Source organism: Heterodontus francisci, chromosome 39, assembly GCF_036365525.1.
Source record: "Heterodontus francisci isolate sHetFra1 chromosome 39, sHetFra1.hap1, whole genome shotgun sequence".
NCBI classification, from domain to species: domain Eukaryota; kingdom Metazoa; phylum Chordata; class Chondrichthyes; order Heterodontiformes; family Heterodontidae; genus Heterodontus; species Heterodontus francisci.
In genome coordinates this window covers 42050884-42068812 of record NC_090409.1, presented here as the reverse complement: position 1 = coordinate 42068812, position 17929 = coordinate 42050884, and the positions used below count along the sequence as shown (strand labels likewise).

General features: G+C 39.2%; 1 protein-coding gene across 1 annotated transcript in view; it reads left to right on the top strand.

Annotated features, from left to right (window-relative positions):
* LOC137352793 (mucin-22-like) overlaps positions 1-17929 on the top strand; it is a 191329-nt gene that overhangs the window by 132721 nt on the left and 40679 nt on the right. Inside the window, exon 6 of the mRNA XM_068018621.1 lies at positions 2295-2405. Coding sequence (XP_067874722.1) covers positions 2295-2405 — 111 coding nt within the window. The remainder of the gene's footprint in view (positions 1-2294; positions 2406-17929) is intronic.

Here is a 17929-nt window from a genome sequence, read left to right as displayed (position 1 = left end):
AGGAGTGTGATATTGTCAGTGTACAGTTTGTAACTATCAGTACAGTTATTAACAGGAGTGTGATATTGTCAGTGTCCAGTGTGTAACTATCAGTACAGTTATTAACAGGAGTGGGATATTGTCAGTGTCCAGTGTGTAACTATCAGTACAGTTATTAACAGGAGTGTGACATTGTCAGTGTACAGTGTGTAACTATCAGTACTGTTATTAACAGGAGTGGGATATTGTCAGTGTACAGTATGTAACTATCAGTACAGTTATTAATAGGAGTGGGATATTGTCAGTGTACAGTGTGTAACTATCAGTACAGTTATTAACAGGAGTGGGATATTGTCAGTGTCCAGTGTGTAACTATCAGTACAGTTATTAACAGGAGTGGGATATGTCAGTGTCCAGTGTGTAACTATCAGTACAGTTATTAACTGGAGTGTGATATTGTCTGTGTACAGTGTGTAACTATCAGTATAGTTATTAACAGGAGTGGGATATTGTCAGTGTACAGTGTGTAACTATCAGTACAGTTATTAACCGGAGTGTGATATTGTCAGTGTACAGTGTGTAACTATCAGTACAGTTATTAACAGGAGTGGGATATTGTCAGTGTCCAGTGTGTAACTATCAGTACAGTTATTAACCGGAGTGTGATATTGTCAGTGTACAGTGTGTAACTATCAGTACAGTTATTAACAGGAGTGGGATATTGTCAGTGTCCAGTGTGTAACTATCACTACAGTTATTAACAGAAGTGTGATATTGTCAGTGTACAGTGTGTAAATATCAGTACAGTTATTAACAGGAGTGGGATATTGACAGTGTACAGTGTGTAACTATCAGTACAGTTATTAACCGGAGTGCGATATTGTCAGTGTACAGTGTGTAACTATCAGTACAGTTATTAACAGGAGTGGGATATTGTCAGTGTCCAGTATGTAACTATCAGTACAGTTATTAACAGGAGTGGGATATTGTCAGTGTACAGTGTGTAACTATCAGTACAGTTATTAACAGGAGTGGGATATTGTCAGTGTCCAGTGTGTAACTATCAGTACTGTTATTAACCGGAGTGCGATATTGTCAGTGTACAGTGTGTAACTGTCAGTACAGTTATTAACAGGAGTGGGATATTGTCAGTGTCCAGTCTGTAACTATCAGTACAGTTATTAACAGGAGTGTGATATTGTCAGTGTACAGTGTGTAACTATCAGTACAGTTATTAACAGGAGTGGGATATTGTCAGTGTCCAGTATGTAACTATCAGTACAGTTATTAACAGGAGTGTGATATTGTCAGTGTACAGTGTGTAACTATCAGTACAGTTATTAACAGGAGTGGGATATTGACAGTGTACAGTATGTAACTATCAGTACAGTTATTAACAGGAGTGGAATATTGTCAGTGTACAGTGTGTAACTATCAGTACAGTTCTTAACAGGAGTGGGATATTGTCATTGTACAGTGTGTAACTATCAGTACAGTTCTTAACAGGAGTGTGATATTGTCAGTGTACAGTGTGTAACTATCAGTACAGTTATTGACAGGAGTGGGATATTGTCAGTGTACAGTGTGTAACTATCAGTACAGTTATTAACAGCAATGGGGTGTTTCCCTCTATCTAACTATACTTTATTGTTTGACTTTATATTAATGGGTCTGGAATGCAAAGTAGTGGAAGTTATGCTTCTGATATTTTAAGCTCTGCTCAGAGCCTGTGTCAAGTGACTGTTTTCAGTTCTGGCCCCTCCCCTCAGGAAGGATATACTGTCTTCGGGGGCGGGGTGCAGTGCAGTGTTACCAGAATGATCCTGGGGCTGAAAGGGTTAAATTACGAGGACGGGTTGCACAGACTGGGCTTGTATTCCCTCGAGTGTAGAAGATGAAGGGGGTGATCGAATCGAGGGGGTTTAAGATGATTAAAGGATTCGATCGGGTCGATAGAGAGAAACTATTTCCTCTGGTGGGGTTGGGGGATTCCAGAACAAGGGGGCAAAACCTTAAAATCAGAGCCAGGGCGTTCAGGAGTGATGTCACGAAGCACTTCTTCACACAAAGGGGAGTGGGAATCTGAACCTAGAGATGATGCTGGGAAATGGGGAGAGCTGTGATGATTGACATGCTGGGTTTTTGTTGTTTAGGTGTTCCAATGGATATGAAGCAAAGGCGAGTGAATGGTGTTGAGATACAAACTACCAACAATCTGATTGAACTGTCTAGAGAGGCCGAATGGCCTTCTCCAGTATCGGTATTCTTATCTGAAGATGAACTTGACCTCACCTAACTCTTCTCTCTATCTTCAGAAAGATCACCCGCAGTAGTGACAGAGAATAAGAGTCCTCATGAAGACGTGATTAGTAACACACATTCCCACACCGTGACTACACTTGGTACGACCGACACAACACTGCTGGGTAAGTACCACCTCCTTCATTCACACGTAGCTTCCCAGTACAGTGGCAGAGTGTGTTGAAGGCTGCGGTAAGTGTGATATTTGCCTTATGCTCCTTCACTTGTTGTCACATCGTGTGTCGTTCTCATTAGACACAGAGACAGGAGTGGGATATTGATAACTTAAACTGTGTAGAAATCAGTCATTTTCTAGGCAGGAGTACGATATTAACACAGGAGAGTGAGTGGCTCACAGTAGCGATATACACTGAAGTTAGATATTGTCAGTGTCCAGTGTGCAGATATCAGTAGATTTGTACACAGGAGTGGGATATTGACAGTGTACAGTGTGTAGATATCAGTATAGTTATAGAAAGGAGTGGGATATTGTCAGTGTCCAGTGTGCAGATATCAGTAGATTTGTACACAGGAGTGGGATATTGACAGTGTACAGTGTGTAGATATCAGTATAGTTATAGAAAGGAGTGGGATATTGACAGTGTACAGTGTGTAGACATCAGTATAGTTATAGGCAGGAGTGGGATATTGACAGTGTGCAGTGTGTGGATATCAGTAGAGTTAAAGACAGGAGTGGGATATTGACAGTGTACAGTGTGTAGATATCAGTATAGTTAGAGACAGCAGTGGGATATTGACAGTGTACAGTGTGTGGATATCAGTAGAGTTAAAGACAGGAGTGGGATATTGACAGTGTACAGTGTGTGGATATCATTAGAGTTATAGACAGGAGTGGGATATTGACAGTGTACAGTGTGTAGATATCAGTATAGTTATCGACAGGAGTGGGATATTGACAGTGTACAGTGTGTAGATATCAGTAGAGTTAAAGACAGGAGTGGGATATTGACAGTGTACAGTGTGTAGATATCAGTAGAGTTAAAGACAGGAGTGGGATATTGACAGTGTACAGTGTGTAGATATCAGTATAGTTATAGACAGGAGTGGGATATTGACAGTGTACGGTGTGTAGATATCAGTAGAGTTAAAGACAGGAGTGGGATATTGACAGTGTACAGTGTGTAGATATCAGTATAGTTATAGACAGCAGTGGGATATTGACAGTGTGCAGTGTGTGGATATCAGTAGAGTTAAAGACAGGATTGGGATATTGACAGTGTACAGTGTGTAGATATCAGTATAGTTAGAGACAGCAGTGGGATATTGACAGTGTACAGTGTGTAGATATCAGTATAGTTAGAGACAGCAGTGGGATATTGACAGTGTACAGTGTGTGGATATCAGTAGAGTTATAGACAGGAGTGGGATATTGACAGTGTACAGTGTGTAGATATCAGTAGAGTTATAGACAGGAGTGGGATATTGACAGTGTCCAGTGTGTAGATATCAGTATAGTTATAGATAGGAGTGGGATATTGACAGTGTACAGTGTGTAGATATCAGTATAGTTATAGACAGGAGTGGGATATTGACAGTGTACAATGTGTAGATATCAGTAGCGTTATAGACCGGAGTGGGATATTGACAGTGTACAGTGTGTAGATATCAGTAGAGTTATAGACAGGAGTGGGATATTGACAGTGTACAGTTTGTAGATATCAGTATAGTTATAGACAGGAGTGGGATATTGACAGTGTGCAGTGTGTGGATATCAGAATAGTTATAGACAGGAGTGGGATATTGACAGTGTACAATGTGTAGATATCAGTAGAGTTATAGACAGGAGTGGGATATTGACAGTGTACAGTGTGTAGATATCAGTATAGTTATAGACAGGAGTGGGATATTGACAGTGTGCAGTGTGTGGATATCAGTATAGTTATAGACAGGAGTGGGATATTGACAGTGTACAGAGTGTGGATATCAGTTTAGTTATAGACAGGAGTGGGATATTGACAGTGTACAGTGTGTAGATATCAGTATAGTTATAGACGGGAGTGGGATATTGACAGTGTACAGTGTGTAGATATCAGAATAGTTATAGACAGGAGTGGGATATTGACAGTGTACAGTGTGTGGATATCAGTAGAGTTATAGACAGGAGTAGGATATTGACAGTGTACAGTGTGTGGATATCAGTTTAGTTATAGACAGGAGTGGGATATTGACAGTGTACAGTGTGTAGATATCAGTATAGTTACAGACGGGAGTGGGATATTGACAGTGTACAGTGTGTAGATATCAGAATAGTTATAGACAGGAGTGGGATATTGACAGTGTTCAGTGTGTGGATATCAGTAGAGTTATAGACAGGAGTGGGATATTGACAGTGTACAGTGTGTAACTATCAGTACAGTTATTAACAGGAGTGGGATATTGTCAGTGTACAGTTTGTAACTATCAGTACAGTTATTAACAGGAGTGGGATATTGTCAGTGTACAGTTTGTAACTATCAGTACAGTTATTAACAGGAGTGGGATATTTTCAGTGGACAGTGTGTAACTATCAGTACAGTTATTAACCGGAGTGGGATATTGACAGTGGACAGTGTGTAACTCTCAGTACAGTTATTGACAGGAGTGGAATATTGTCAGTGTACAGTGTGTAACTATCAGTACAGTTATTATCAGGAGTGGGATATTGTCAGTGTACAGTGTGTAACTATCAGTACAGTTATTAACAGGAGTGGGATATTGTCAGTGTACAGTGTGTAACTATCAGTACAGTTATTAACAGGAGTGTGATATTGTCAGTGTCCAGTGTGTAACTATCAGTACAGTTATTAACCGGAGTGTGATATTGTCAGTGTACAGTGTGTAACTATCAGTACAGTTATTAACAGGAGTGGGATATTGACAGTGTACAGTGTGTAACTATCAGTACTGTTATTAACAGGAGTGTGATATTGTCAGTGTACAGTGTGTAATTATCAGTACAGTTATGAACAGGAGTGGGATATTGTCAGTGTACAGTGTGTAACTATCAGTACAGTTATTAACAGGAGTGGGATATTGTCAGTGTACAGTGTGTAACTATCAGTACAGTTATTAACAGGAGTGGGATATTGTCAGTGTACAGTGTGTAACTATCAGTACAGTTATTAACAGGAGTGCGATATTGTCAGTGTACAGTGTGTAACTATCAGTACAGTTATTAACAGGAGTGGGATATTGTCAGTGTACAGTGTGTAACTATCAGTACAGTTATTAACAGGAGTGGGATATTGTCAGTGTACAGTGTGTAACTATCAGTACAGTTATTAACAGGAGTGGGATATTGTCAGTGTACAGTGTGTAACTATCAGTACAGTTATTAACAGGAGTGGGATATTGTCAGTGTACAGTGTGTAACTATCAGTACAGTTATTAACAGGAGTGGGATATTGTCAGTGTACAGTGTGTAACTATCAGTACAGTTATTAACAGGAGTGGGATATTGTCAGTGTACAGTGTGTAACTATCAGTACAGTTATTAACAGGAGTGGGATATTGTCAGTGTACAGTGTGTAACTATCAGTACAGTTATTAACAGGAGTGGGATATTGACAGTGTACAGTGTGTAACTATCAGTACAGTTATTAACAGGAGTGGGATATTGTCAGTGTCCAGTGTGTAACTATCAGTACAGTTATTAACCGGAGTGTGATATTGTCAGTGTACAGTGTGTAACTATCAGTACTGTTATTAACAAGAGTGGGATATTGACAGTGTACAGTGTGTAACTATCAGTATAGTTATTAATAGGAGTGGGATATTGTCAGTGTACAGTGTGTAACTATCAGTTCAGTTATTAACAGGAGTGGGATATTGTCAGTGTACAGTTTGTAACTATCAGTACGGTTATTAACAGGAGTGGGATATTGACAGTGTCCAGTGTGTAGATATCAGTATAGTTATAGACAGGAGTGGGATATTGACAGAGTACAGTGTGTAGATATCAGTATAGTTATAGACAGGAGTGGGATATTGACAGTGTACAATGTGTAGATATCAGTAGCGTTATAGACCGGAGTGGGATATTGACAGTGTACAGTGTGTAGATATCAGTAGAGTTATAGACAGGTGTGGGATATTGACAGTGTACAGTGTGTAGATATCAGTATAGTTATAGACAGGAGTGGGATATTGACAGTGTGCAGTGTGTGGATATCAGAATAGTTATAGACAGGAGTGGGATATTGACAGTGTACAATGTGTAGATATCAGTAGAGTTATAGACAGGAGTGGGATATTGACAGTGTACAGTGTGTAGATATCAGTATAGTTATAGACAGGAGTGGGATATTGACAGTGTGCAGTGTGTGGATATCAGTATAGTTATAGACAGGAGTGGGATATTGACAGTGTACAGTGTGTGGATATCAGTTTAGTTATAGACAGGAGTGGGATATTGACAGTGTACAGTGTGTAGATATCAGTATAGTTATAGACGGGAGTGGGATATTGACAGTGTACAGTGTGTAGATATCAGAATAGTTATAGACAGGAGTGGGATATTGACAGTGTACAGTGAGTGGATATCAGTAGAGTTATAGACAGGAGTGGGATATTGACAGTGTACAGTGTGTGGATATCAGTTTAGTTATAGACAGGAGTGGGATATTGACAGTGTACAGTGTGTAGATACCAGTATAGTTACAGACGGGAGTGGGATATTGACAGTGTACAGTGTGTAGATATCAGAATAGTTATAGACAGGAGTGGGATATTGACAGTGTACAGTGTGTGGATATCAGTAGAGTTATAGACAGGAGTGGGATATTGACAGTGTACAGTGTGTAACTATCAGTACAGTTATTAACAGGAGTGGGATATTGTCAGTGTACAGTTTGTAACTATCAGTACAGTTATTAACAGAAGTGGGATATTGTCAGTGTACAGTTTGTAACTATCAGTACAGTTATTAACAGGAGTGGGATATTTTCAGTGGACAGTGTGTAACTATCAGTCCAGTTATTAACCGGAGTGGGATATTGACAGTGGACAGTGTGTAACTCTCAGTACAGTTATTGACAGGAGTGGGATATTGTCAGTGTCCAGTGTGTAACTATCAGTACAGTTATTAACAGGAGTGTGATATTGTCAGTGTACAGTTTGTAACTATCAGTACAGTTATTAACAGGAGTGTGATATTGACAGTGTCCAGTGTGTAACTATCAGTACAGTTATTAACAGGAGTGGGATATTGTCAGTGTCCAGTGTGTAACTATCAGTACAGTTATTAACAGGAGTGTGACATTGTCAGTGTACAGTGTGTAACTATCAGTACTGTTATTAACAGGAGTGGGATATTGTCAGTGTACAGTATGTAACTATCAGTACAGTTATTAATAGGAGTGGGATATTGTCAGTGTACAGTGTGTAACTATCAGTACAGTTATTAACAGGAGTGGGATATTGTCAGTGTCCAGTGTGTAACTATCAGTACAGTTATTAACAGGAGTGGGATATGTCAGTGTCCAGTGTGTAACTATCAGTACAGTTATTAACTGGAGTGTGATATTGTCTGTGTACAGTGTGTAACTATCAGTATAGTTATTAACAGGAGTGGGATATTGTCAGTGTACAGTGTGTAACTATCAGTACAGTTATTAACCGGAGTGTGATATTGTCAGTGTACAGTGTGTAACTATCAGTACAGTTATTAGCAGGAGTGGGATATTGTCAGTGTCCAGTGTGTAACTATCAGTACAGTTATTAACCGGAGTGTGATATTGTCAGTGTACAGTGTGTAACTATCAGTACAGTTATTAACAGGAGTGGGATATTGACAGTGTGCAGTGTGTGGATATCAGTAGAGTTAAAGACAGGAGTGGGATATTGACAGTGTACAGTGTGTAGATATCAGTATAGTTAGAGACAGCAGTGGGATATTGACAGTGTACAGTGTGTGGATATCAGTAGAGTTAAAGACAGGAGTGGGATATTGACAGTGTACAGTGTGTGGATATCATTAGAGTTATAGACAGGAGTGGGATATTGACAGTGTACAGTGTGTAGATATCAGTATAGTTATCGACAGGAGTGGGATATTGACAGTGTACAGTGTGTAGATATCAGTAGAGTTAAAGACAGGAGTGGGATATTGACAGTGTACAGTGTGTAGATATCAGTAGAGTTAAAGACAGGAGTGGGATATTGACAGTGTACAGTGTGTAGATATCAGTATAGTTATAGACAGGAGTGGGATATTGACAGTGTACGGTGTGTAGATATCAGTAGAGTTAAAGACAGGAGTGGGATATTGACAGTGTACAGTGTGTAGATATCAGTATAGTTATAGACAGCAGTGGGATATTGACAGTGTGCAGTGTGTGGATATCAGTAGAGTTAAAGACAGGATTGGGATATTGACAGTGTACAGTGTGTAGATATCAGTATAGTTAGAGACAGCAGTGGGATATTGACAGTGTACAGTGTGTAGATATCAGTATAGTTAGAGACAGCAGTGGGATATTGACAGTGTACAGTGTGTGGATATCAGTAGAGTTATAGACAGGAGTGGGATATTGACAGTGTACAGTGTGTAGATATCAGTAGAGTTATAGACAGGAGTGGGATATTGACAGTGTCCAGTGTGTAGATATCAGTATAGTTATAGACAGGAGTGGGATATTGACAGTGTACAGTGTGTAGATATCAGTATAGTTATAGACAGGAGTGGGATATTGACAGTGTACAATGTGTAGATATCAGTAGCGTTATAGACCGGAGTGGGATATTGACAGTGTACAGTGTGTAGATATCAGTAGAGTTATAGACAGGAGTGGGATATTGACAGTGTACAGTGTGTAGATATCAGTATAGTTATAGACAGGAGTGGGATATTGACAGTGTGCAGTGTGTGGATATCAGAATAGTTATAGACAGGAGTGGGATATTGACAGTGTACAATGTGTAGATATCAGTAGAGTTATAGACAGGAGTGGGATATTGACAGTGTACAGTGTGTAGATATCAGTATAGTTATAGACAGGAGTGGGATATTGACAGTGTGCAGTGTGTGGATAACAGTATAGTTATAGACAGGAGTGGGATATTGACAGTGTACAGTGTGTAGATATCAGTATAGTTATAGACAGGAGTGGGATATTGACAGTGTGCAGTGTGTGGATATCAGTATAGTTATAGACAGGAGGGGGATATTGACAGTGTACAGTGTGTAGATATCAGTATAGTTATAGACAGGAGTGGGATATTGACAGTGTACAGTGTGTAGATATCAGTATAGTTATAGACAGGAGTGGGATATTGACAGTGTACAGTGTGTAGATATCAGTAGAGTTATAGACAGGAGTGGGATATTGACAGTGTACAGTGTGTAGATATCAGTATTAGTTATAGACAGGAGTGGGATATTGACAGTGGACAGTGTGCAGATATCAGTATAGTTATAGACAGGAGTGGGATATTGACAGTGTACAGTGTGTAGATATCAGAATAGTTATAGACAGGAGTGGGATATTGACAGTGGACAGTGTGTAGATATCAGTATAGTTATAGACAGGAGTGGGATATTGACAGTGTACAGTGTGTGGATATCAGTAGAGTTATAGACAGGAGTGGGATATTGACAGTGTACAGTGTGTAGATATCAGTATAGTTATAGACAGGAGTGGGATATTGACAGTGGACAGTGTGTAAATATCAGTATAGTTATAGACAGGAATGGGATATTGACAGTGTACAGTGTGTGGATATCAGTAGAGTTATAGACAGGAGTGGGATATTGACAGTGTGCAGTGTGTAGATATCAGTATAGTTATAGACAGGAGTGGGATATTGACAGTGTACAGTGTGTAGATTTAAGTAGAGTTATAGACAGGAGTGGGATATTGACAGTGTGCAGTGTGTAGATATCAGTATAGTTATAGACAGGAGTGGGATATTGACAGTGTACGGTGTGTAGATATCAGTATAGTTATAGACAGGAGTGGGATATTGACAGTGTACAGTGTGTAGATATCAGTATAGTTATAGACAGGAGTGGGATATTGACATTGTACAGTGTGTAGATATCAGTATAGTTATAGACAGGAGTGGGATATTGACAGTGTACGGTGTGTAGATATCAGTATAGTTATAGACAGGAGTGGGATATTGACAGTGTACAGTGTGTAGATATCAGTAGAGTTATAGACAGGAGTGGGATATTGACAGTGTACAGTGTGTAGATATCAGTAGAGTTATAGACAGGAGTGGGATATTGACAGTGTACAGTGTGTAGATATCAGTAGAGTTATAGACAGGAGTGGGATATTGACAGTGTTAAGTGTGTAGATATCAGTATAGTTATAGACAGGAGTGGGATATTGACAGTGTGCAGTGTGTAGATATCAGTATAGTTATAGACAGGAGTGGGATATTGACAGTGTGCAGTGTGTAGATATCAGTATAGTTATAGACAGGAGTGGGATATTGACAGTGTACAGTGTGTAGATATCAGTAGAGTTATAGACAGGAGTGGGATATTGACATTGTACAGTGTGTAGATATCAGTATAGTTATAGACAGGAGTGGGATATTGACAGTGTACGGTGTGTAGATATCAGTATAGTTATAGACAGGAGTGGGATATTGACAGTGTGCAGTGTGTAGATATCAGTATAGTTATAGACAGGAGTGGGATATTGACAGTGTGCAGTGTGTAGATATCAGTATAGTTATAGACAGGAGTGGGATATTGACAGTGTGCAGTGTGTAGATATCAGTAGAGTTATAGACAGGAGTGGGATATTGACAGCGTGCAGTGTGTAGATATCAGTATAGTTATAGACAGGAGTGGGATATTGACAGTGTATGGTGTGTAGATATCAGTATAGTTATAGACAGGAGTGGGATATTGACAGTGTGCAGTGTGTAGATATCAGTATAGTTACAGACATGAGTGGGATATTGACAGCGTACAGTGTGTAGATATCAGTATAGTTATAGACAGGAGTGGGATATTGACAGTGTGCAGTGTGTAGATATCAGTAGAGTTATCGACAGGAGTGGGATATTGACAGTGTACAGTGTGTGGATATCAGTATCGTTATAGACAGGAGTGGGATATTGACAGTGTGCAGTGTGTAGATATCAGTATAGTTATAGACAGGAGTGGGATATTGACAGTGTATGGTGTGTAGATATCAGTATAGTTATAGACAGGAGTGGGATATTGACAGTGTGCAGTGTGTAGATATCAGTATAGTTATAGACATGAGTGGGATATTGACAGCGTACAGTGTGTAGATATCAGTATAGTTATAGACAGGAGTGGGATATTGACAGTGTGCAGTGTGTAGATATCAGTAGAGTTATCGACAGGAGTGGGATATTGACAGTGTACAGTGTGTGGATATCAGTATCGCTATAGACAGGAGTGGGATATTGACAGTGTGCAGTGTGTAGATATCAGTATAGTTATAGACAGGAGTGGGATATTGACAGCGTACAGTGTGTAGATATCAGTATAGTTATAGACAGGAGTGGGATATTGACAGTGTGCAGTGTGTAGATATCAGTAGAGTTATCGACAGGAGTGGGATATTGACAGTGTACAGTGTGTGGATATCAGTATCGTTATAGACAGGAGTGGGATATTGACAGCGTGCAGTGTGTAGATATCAGTATAGTTATAGACAGGAGTGGGATATTGACAGCGTACAGTGTGTAGATATCAGTATAGTTATAGACAGGAGTGGGATATTGAAAGTGTACAATGTGTAGATATCAGTATAGTTATAGACAGGAGTGGGATATTGACAGTGTACAGTGTGTGGATATCAGTATAGTTAGAGACAGGAGTGGGATATTGACAGCGTACAGTGTGTAGATATCAGTATAGTTATAGACAGGAGTGGGATATTGACAGCGTACAGTGTGTAGATATCAGTATAGTTATAGACAGGAGTGGGATATTGACAGCGTACAGTGTGTAGATATCAGTATAGTTATAGACAGGAGTGGGATATTGACAGTGTACAGTGTGTGGATATCAGTATAGTTATAGACAGGAGTGGGATATTGACATTGTGCAGTGTGTAGATATCAGTATAGTTATAGACAGGAGTGGGATATTGACAGTGTACAGTGTGTGGACATCAGTATAGTTATAGACAGGAGAGGGATATTGACAGTGTACAGTGTGTAGATATCAGTATAGTTATAGACAGGAGAGGGATATTGACAGTGTGCAGTGTGTAGATATCAGTATAGTTATAGACAGGATTGGGATATTGACAGTGTACAGTGTGTAGATATCAGTATAGTTATTGACAGGTGTGGGATATTGACAGTGTACAGTGTGTGGATATCAGTATAGTTATAGACAGGAGAGGGATATTGACAGTGTACAGTGTGTAGATATCAGTATAGTTATAGACAGGATTGGGATATTGACAGTGTACAGTGTGTAGATATCAGTATAGTTATAGACAGGAGTGGGATATAGACAGTGTACAGTGTGTAGATATCAGTATAGTTATAGACAGGAGAGGGATATTGACAGTGTGCAGTGTGTAGATATCAGTATAGTTATAGACAGGATTGGGATATTGACAGTGTACAGTGTGTAGATATCAGTATAGTTATAGACAGGAGAGGGATATTGACAGTGTGCAGTGTGTATATATCAGTATAGTTATAGACAGGATTGGGATATTGACAGTGTACAGTGTGTAGATATCAGTATAGTTATAGACAGGAGAGGGATATTGACAGTGTGCAGTGTGTAGATATCAGTATAGTTATAGACAGGATTGGGATATTGACAGTGTACAGTGTGTAGATATCAGTATAGTTATAGACAGGAGTGGGATATTGACAGTGTACAGTGTGTGGATATCAGTAGAGTTATAGACAGGAGTGGGATATTGACAGTGTGCAGTGTGTAGATATCAGTATAGTTATAGACAGGAGTGGGATATTGACATTGTACAGTGTGTAGATATCAGTATAGTTATAGACAGGAGTGGGATATTGACAGTGTACAGTGTGTAGATATCAGTATAGTTATAGACAGGAGTGGGATATTGACAGTGTACAGTGTGAAGATATCAGTATAGTTATAGACAGGAGTGGGATATTGACAGTGTACGGTGTGTAGATATCAGTGTAGTTATAGACAGGAGTGGGATATTGACAGTGTACAGTGTGTAGATATCAGTATAGTTATAGACAGGAGTGGGATATTGACAGTGTACAGTGTGAAGATATCAGTATAGTTATAGACAGGAGTGGGATATTGACAGTGTGCAGTGTGTAGATATCAGTATAGTTATAGACAGGAGTGGGATATTGACAGTGTGCAGTGTGTAGATATCAGTATAGTTATAGACAGGAGTGGGATATTGACAGTGTGCAGTGTGTAGATATCAGTATAGTTATAGACAGGAGTGGGATATTGACATTGTACATTGTGTAGATATCAGTATAGTTATAGACAGGAGTGGGATATTGACAGTGTACGGTGTGTAGATATCAGTATAGTTATAGACAGGAGTGGGATATTGACAGTGTGCAGTGTGTAGATATCAGTATAGTTATAGACAGGAGTGGGATATTGACAGTGTGCAGTGTGTAGATATCAGTATAGTTATAGACAGGAGTGGGATATTGACATTTTACAGTGTGTAGATATCAGTATAGTTATAGACAGGAGTGGGATATTGACAGTGTGCAGTGTGTAGATATCAGTATAGTTATAGACAGGAGTGGGATATTGACAGTGTACGGTGTGTAGATATCAGTATAGTTATAGACAGGAGTGGGATATTGACAGTGTGCAGTGTGTAGATATCAGTATAGTTATAGACAGGAGTGGGATATTGACATTGTACAGTGTGTAGATATCAGTATAGTTATAGACAGGAGTGGGATATTGACAGTGTACGGTGTGTAGATATCAGTATAGTTATAGACAGGAGTGGGATATTGACAGTGTACAGTGTGTGGATATCAGTATTGTTATAGACAGGAGTGGTATATTGACAGTGTACAGTGTGTAGATATCAGTATAGTTATAGACAGGAGTGGGATATTGACAGTGTGCAGTGTGTAGATATCAGTATAGTTATAGACAGGAGTGGGATATTGACAGTGTACAGTGTGTAGATATCAGTATAGTTATAGACAGGAGTGGGATATTGACAGTGTACAGTGTGTAGATATCAGTATAGTTATAGACAGGAGTGGGATATTGACAGTGTGCAGTGTGTAGATATCAGTAAAGTTATAGACAGGAGTGGGATATTGACAGTGTACAGTGTGTAGATATCAGTATAGTTATAGACAGGAGTGGGATATTGACAGTGTGCAGTGTGTAGATATCAGTATAGTTATAGACAGGAGTGGGATATTGACAGTGTACAGTGTGTAGATATCAGTATAGTTATAGACAGGAGTGGGATATTGACAGTGTACAGTGTGTGGATATCAGTATAGTTAAAGACAGGAGTGGGATATTGACAGTGTACAGTGTGTAGATATCAGTATAGTTATAGACAGGAGTGGGATATTGACATTGTACAGTGTGTAGATATCAGTATAGTTATAGACAGGAGTGGGATATTGACAGTTTGCAGTGTGTAGTTATCAGTATAGTTATAGACAGGAGTGGGATATTGACAGTGTACAGTGTGTAGATATCAGGATAGTTATAGACAGGAGTGGGATATTGACAGTGTGCAGTGTGTAGATATCAGTATAGTTATAGACAGGAGTGGGATATTGACAGTGTACAGTGTGTAGATATCAGTATAGTTATAGACAGGAGTGGGATATTGACAGTGTACAGTGTGTAGATATCAGTATAGTTATAGACAGGAGAGGGTTATTGACAGTGTACAGTGTGTAGATATCAGTATAGTTAGAGACAGGAGTGGGATATTGACATTGTGCAGTGTGTAGATATCAGTATAGTTATAGACAGGAGTGGGATATTGACAGTGTACAGGGTGTAGATATCAGTAGAGTTATAGTCAGGAGTGGGATATTGACAGTGTGCAGTGTGTAGATATCAGTATAGTTATAGACAGGAGTGGGATATTGACAGTGTGCAGTGTGCAGATATCAGTATAGTTATAGACAGGTGTGGGATATTGACAGTGTGCAGTGTGTAGATATCAGTATAGTTATAGACAGGAGTGGGATATTGACATTGTACAGTGTGTAGATATCAGTATAGTTATAGACAGAAGTGGGATATTGACAGTGGACAGTGTGTAGATATCAGTATAGTTAGAGACAGGAGTGGGATATTGACAGTGTACAGTGTGTAGATATCAGAATAGTTATAGACAGGAGTGGGATATTGACAGTGTACAGCGTGTAGATATCAGTATAGTTATAGACAGGAGTGGGTTATTGACAGTGTTCAGTGTGTGGATATCAGTAGAGTTATAGACAGGAGTGGGATATTGACAGTGTACAGTGTGTAGATATCAGTATAGTTATAGACAGGAGTGGGTTATTGACAGTGTACAGTGTGTAGATATCAGTAGAGTTATAGACAGGAGTGGGATATTGACAGTGTACAGTGTGTGGATAACAGTAGAGTTATAGACAGGATTGGGATATTGACAGTGTACAGTGTGTGGATATCAGTATAGTTATAGACAGGAGTGGGTTATTGACAGTGTACAGTGTGTGGATATCAGTAGAGTTATAGACAGGAGTGGGATATTGACAGTGTACAGTGTGCAGATATCAGTATAGTTATAGACAGGAGTGGGATATTGACAGTGTACAGTGTGTAGATATCAGTATAGTTATAGACAGGAGTGGGATATTGACAGTGTACAGTGTGTAGATATCAGTATAGTTATAGACAGGTGTGGGATATTGACAGTGTGCAGTGTGTAGATATCAGTATAGTTATAGACAGGAGTGGGATATTGACAGTGTACAGTGTGTAGATATCAGTATAGTTATAGACATGAGTGGGATAATGACAGAGTGCAGTGTGTAGATATCATTATAGTTATAGACAGGAGTGGGATATTGACATTGTACAGTGTGTAGATATCAGTATAGTTATAGACAGGAGTGGGATATTGACAGTGGACAGTGTGTAGATATCAGTATAGTTATAGACAGGAGTGGGATATTGACAGTGTGCAGTGTGCAGATATCAGTATAGTTATAGACAGGTGTGGGATATTGACAGTGTGCAGTGTGTAGATATCAGTATAGTTATAGACAGGAGTGGGATATTGAAATTGTACAGTGTGTAGATATCAGTATAGTTATAGACAGGAGTGGGATATTGACAGTGTGCAGTGTGTAGATATCAGTATAGTTATAGACAGGAGTGGGATATTGACATTGTACAGTGTGTAGATATCAGTATAGTTATAGACAGGAGTGGGATATTGACAGTGTGCAGTGTGCAGATATCAGTATAGTTATAGACAGGTGTGGGATATTGACAGAGTGCAGTGTGTAGATATCAGTATAGTTATAGACAGGAGTGGGATATTGACAGTGGACAGTGTGTAGATATCAGTATAGTTATAAACAGGAGTGGGATATTGACAGTGTACAGTGTGTAGATATCAGAATAGTTATAGACAGGAGTGGGATATTGACATTGTACAGAGTGTAGATATCAGTATAGTTATAGACAGGAGTGTGATATTGACAGTGTACAGTGTGTAGATATCAGTATAGATATAGACAGGAGTGGGTTATTGACAGTGTTCAGTGTGTGGATATCAGTAGAGTTATAGACAGGAGTGGGATATTGACAGTGTACAGTGTGTAGATATCAGTATAGTTATAGACAGGAGTAGGTTATTGACAGTGTACAGTGTGTAGATATCAGTAGAGTTATAGACAGGAGTGGGATATTGACAGTGTACAGTGTGTGGATATCAGTAGAGTTATAGACAGGATTGGGATATTGACAGTGTACAGTGTGTGGATATCAGTATAGTTATAGACAGGAGTGGGTTATTGACAGTGTACAGTGAGTGGATATCAGTAGAGTTATAGACAGGAGTGGGATATTGACAGTGTGCAGTGTGTAGATATCAGTATAGTTATAGACAGCAGTGGGATATTGACAGTGTACAGTGTGTAGATATCAGTATAGTTATAGACAGGATTGGGATATTGACAGTGTACAGTGTGCAGATATCAGTATAGTTATAGACAGGTGTGGGATATTGACAGTGTGCAGTGTGTAGATATCAGTATAGTTATAGACAGGAGTGGGATATTGACAGTGTACAGTGTGTAGATATCAGTATAGTTATAGACATGAGTGGGATAATGACAGAGTGCAGTGTGTGGATATCAGTAGAGTTAAAGACAGGAGTGGGATATTGACAGTGTACAGTGTGTAGATATCAGTATAGTTATAGACAGGAGTGGGATATTGACAGAGTGCAGTGTGTGGATATCAGTAGAGTTAAAGACAGGAGTAGGATATTGACAGTGTACAGTGTGTAGATATCAGTATAGTTATAGACAGGAGTGGGATATTGACAGTGTACAGTGTGTAGATATCAGTAGAGTTATAGACAGGAGTGGGATATTGACAGTGTACGGTGTGTAGATATCAGTATAGTTATAGACAGGAGTGGGATATTGACAGTGTACAGTGTGTGGATATCAGTAGAGTTATAGACAGGAGTGGGATATT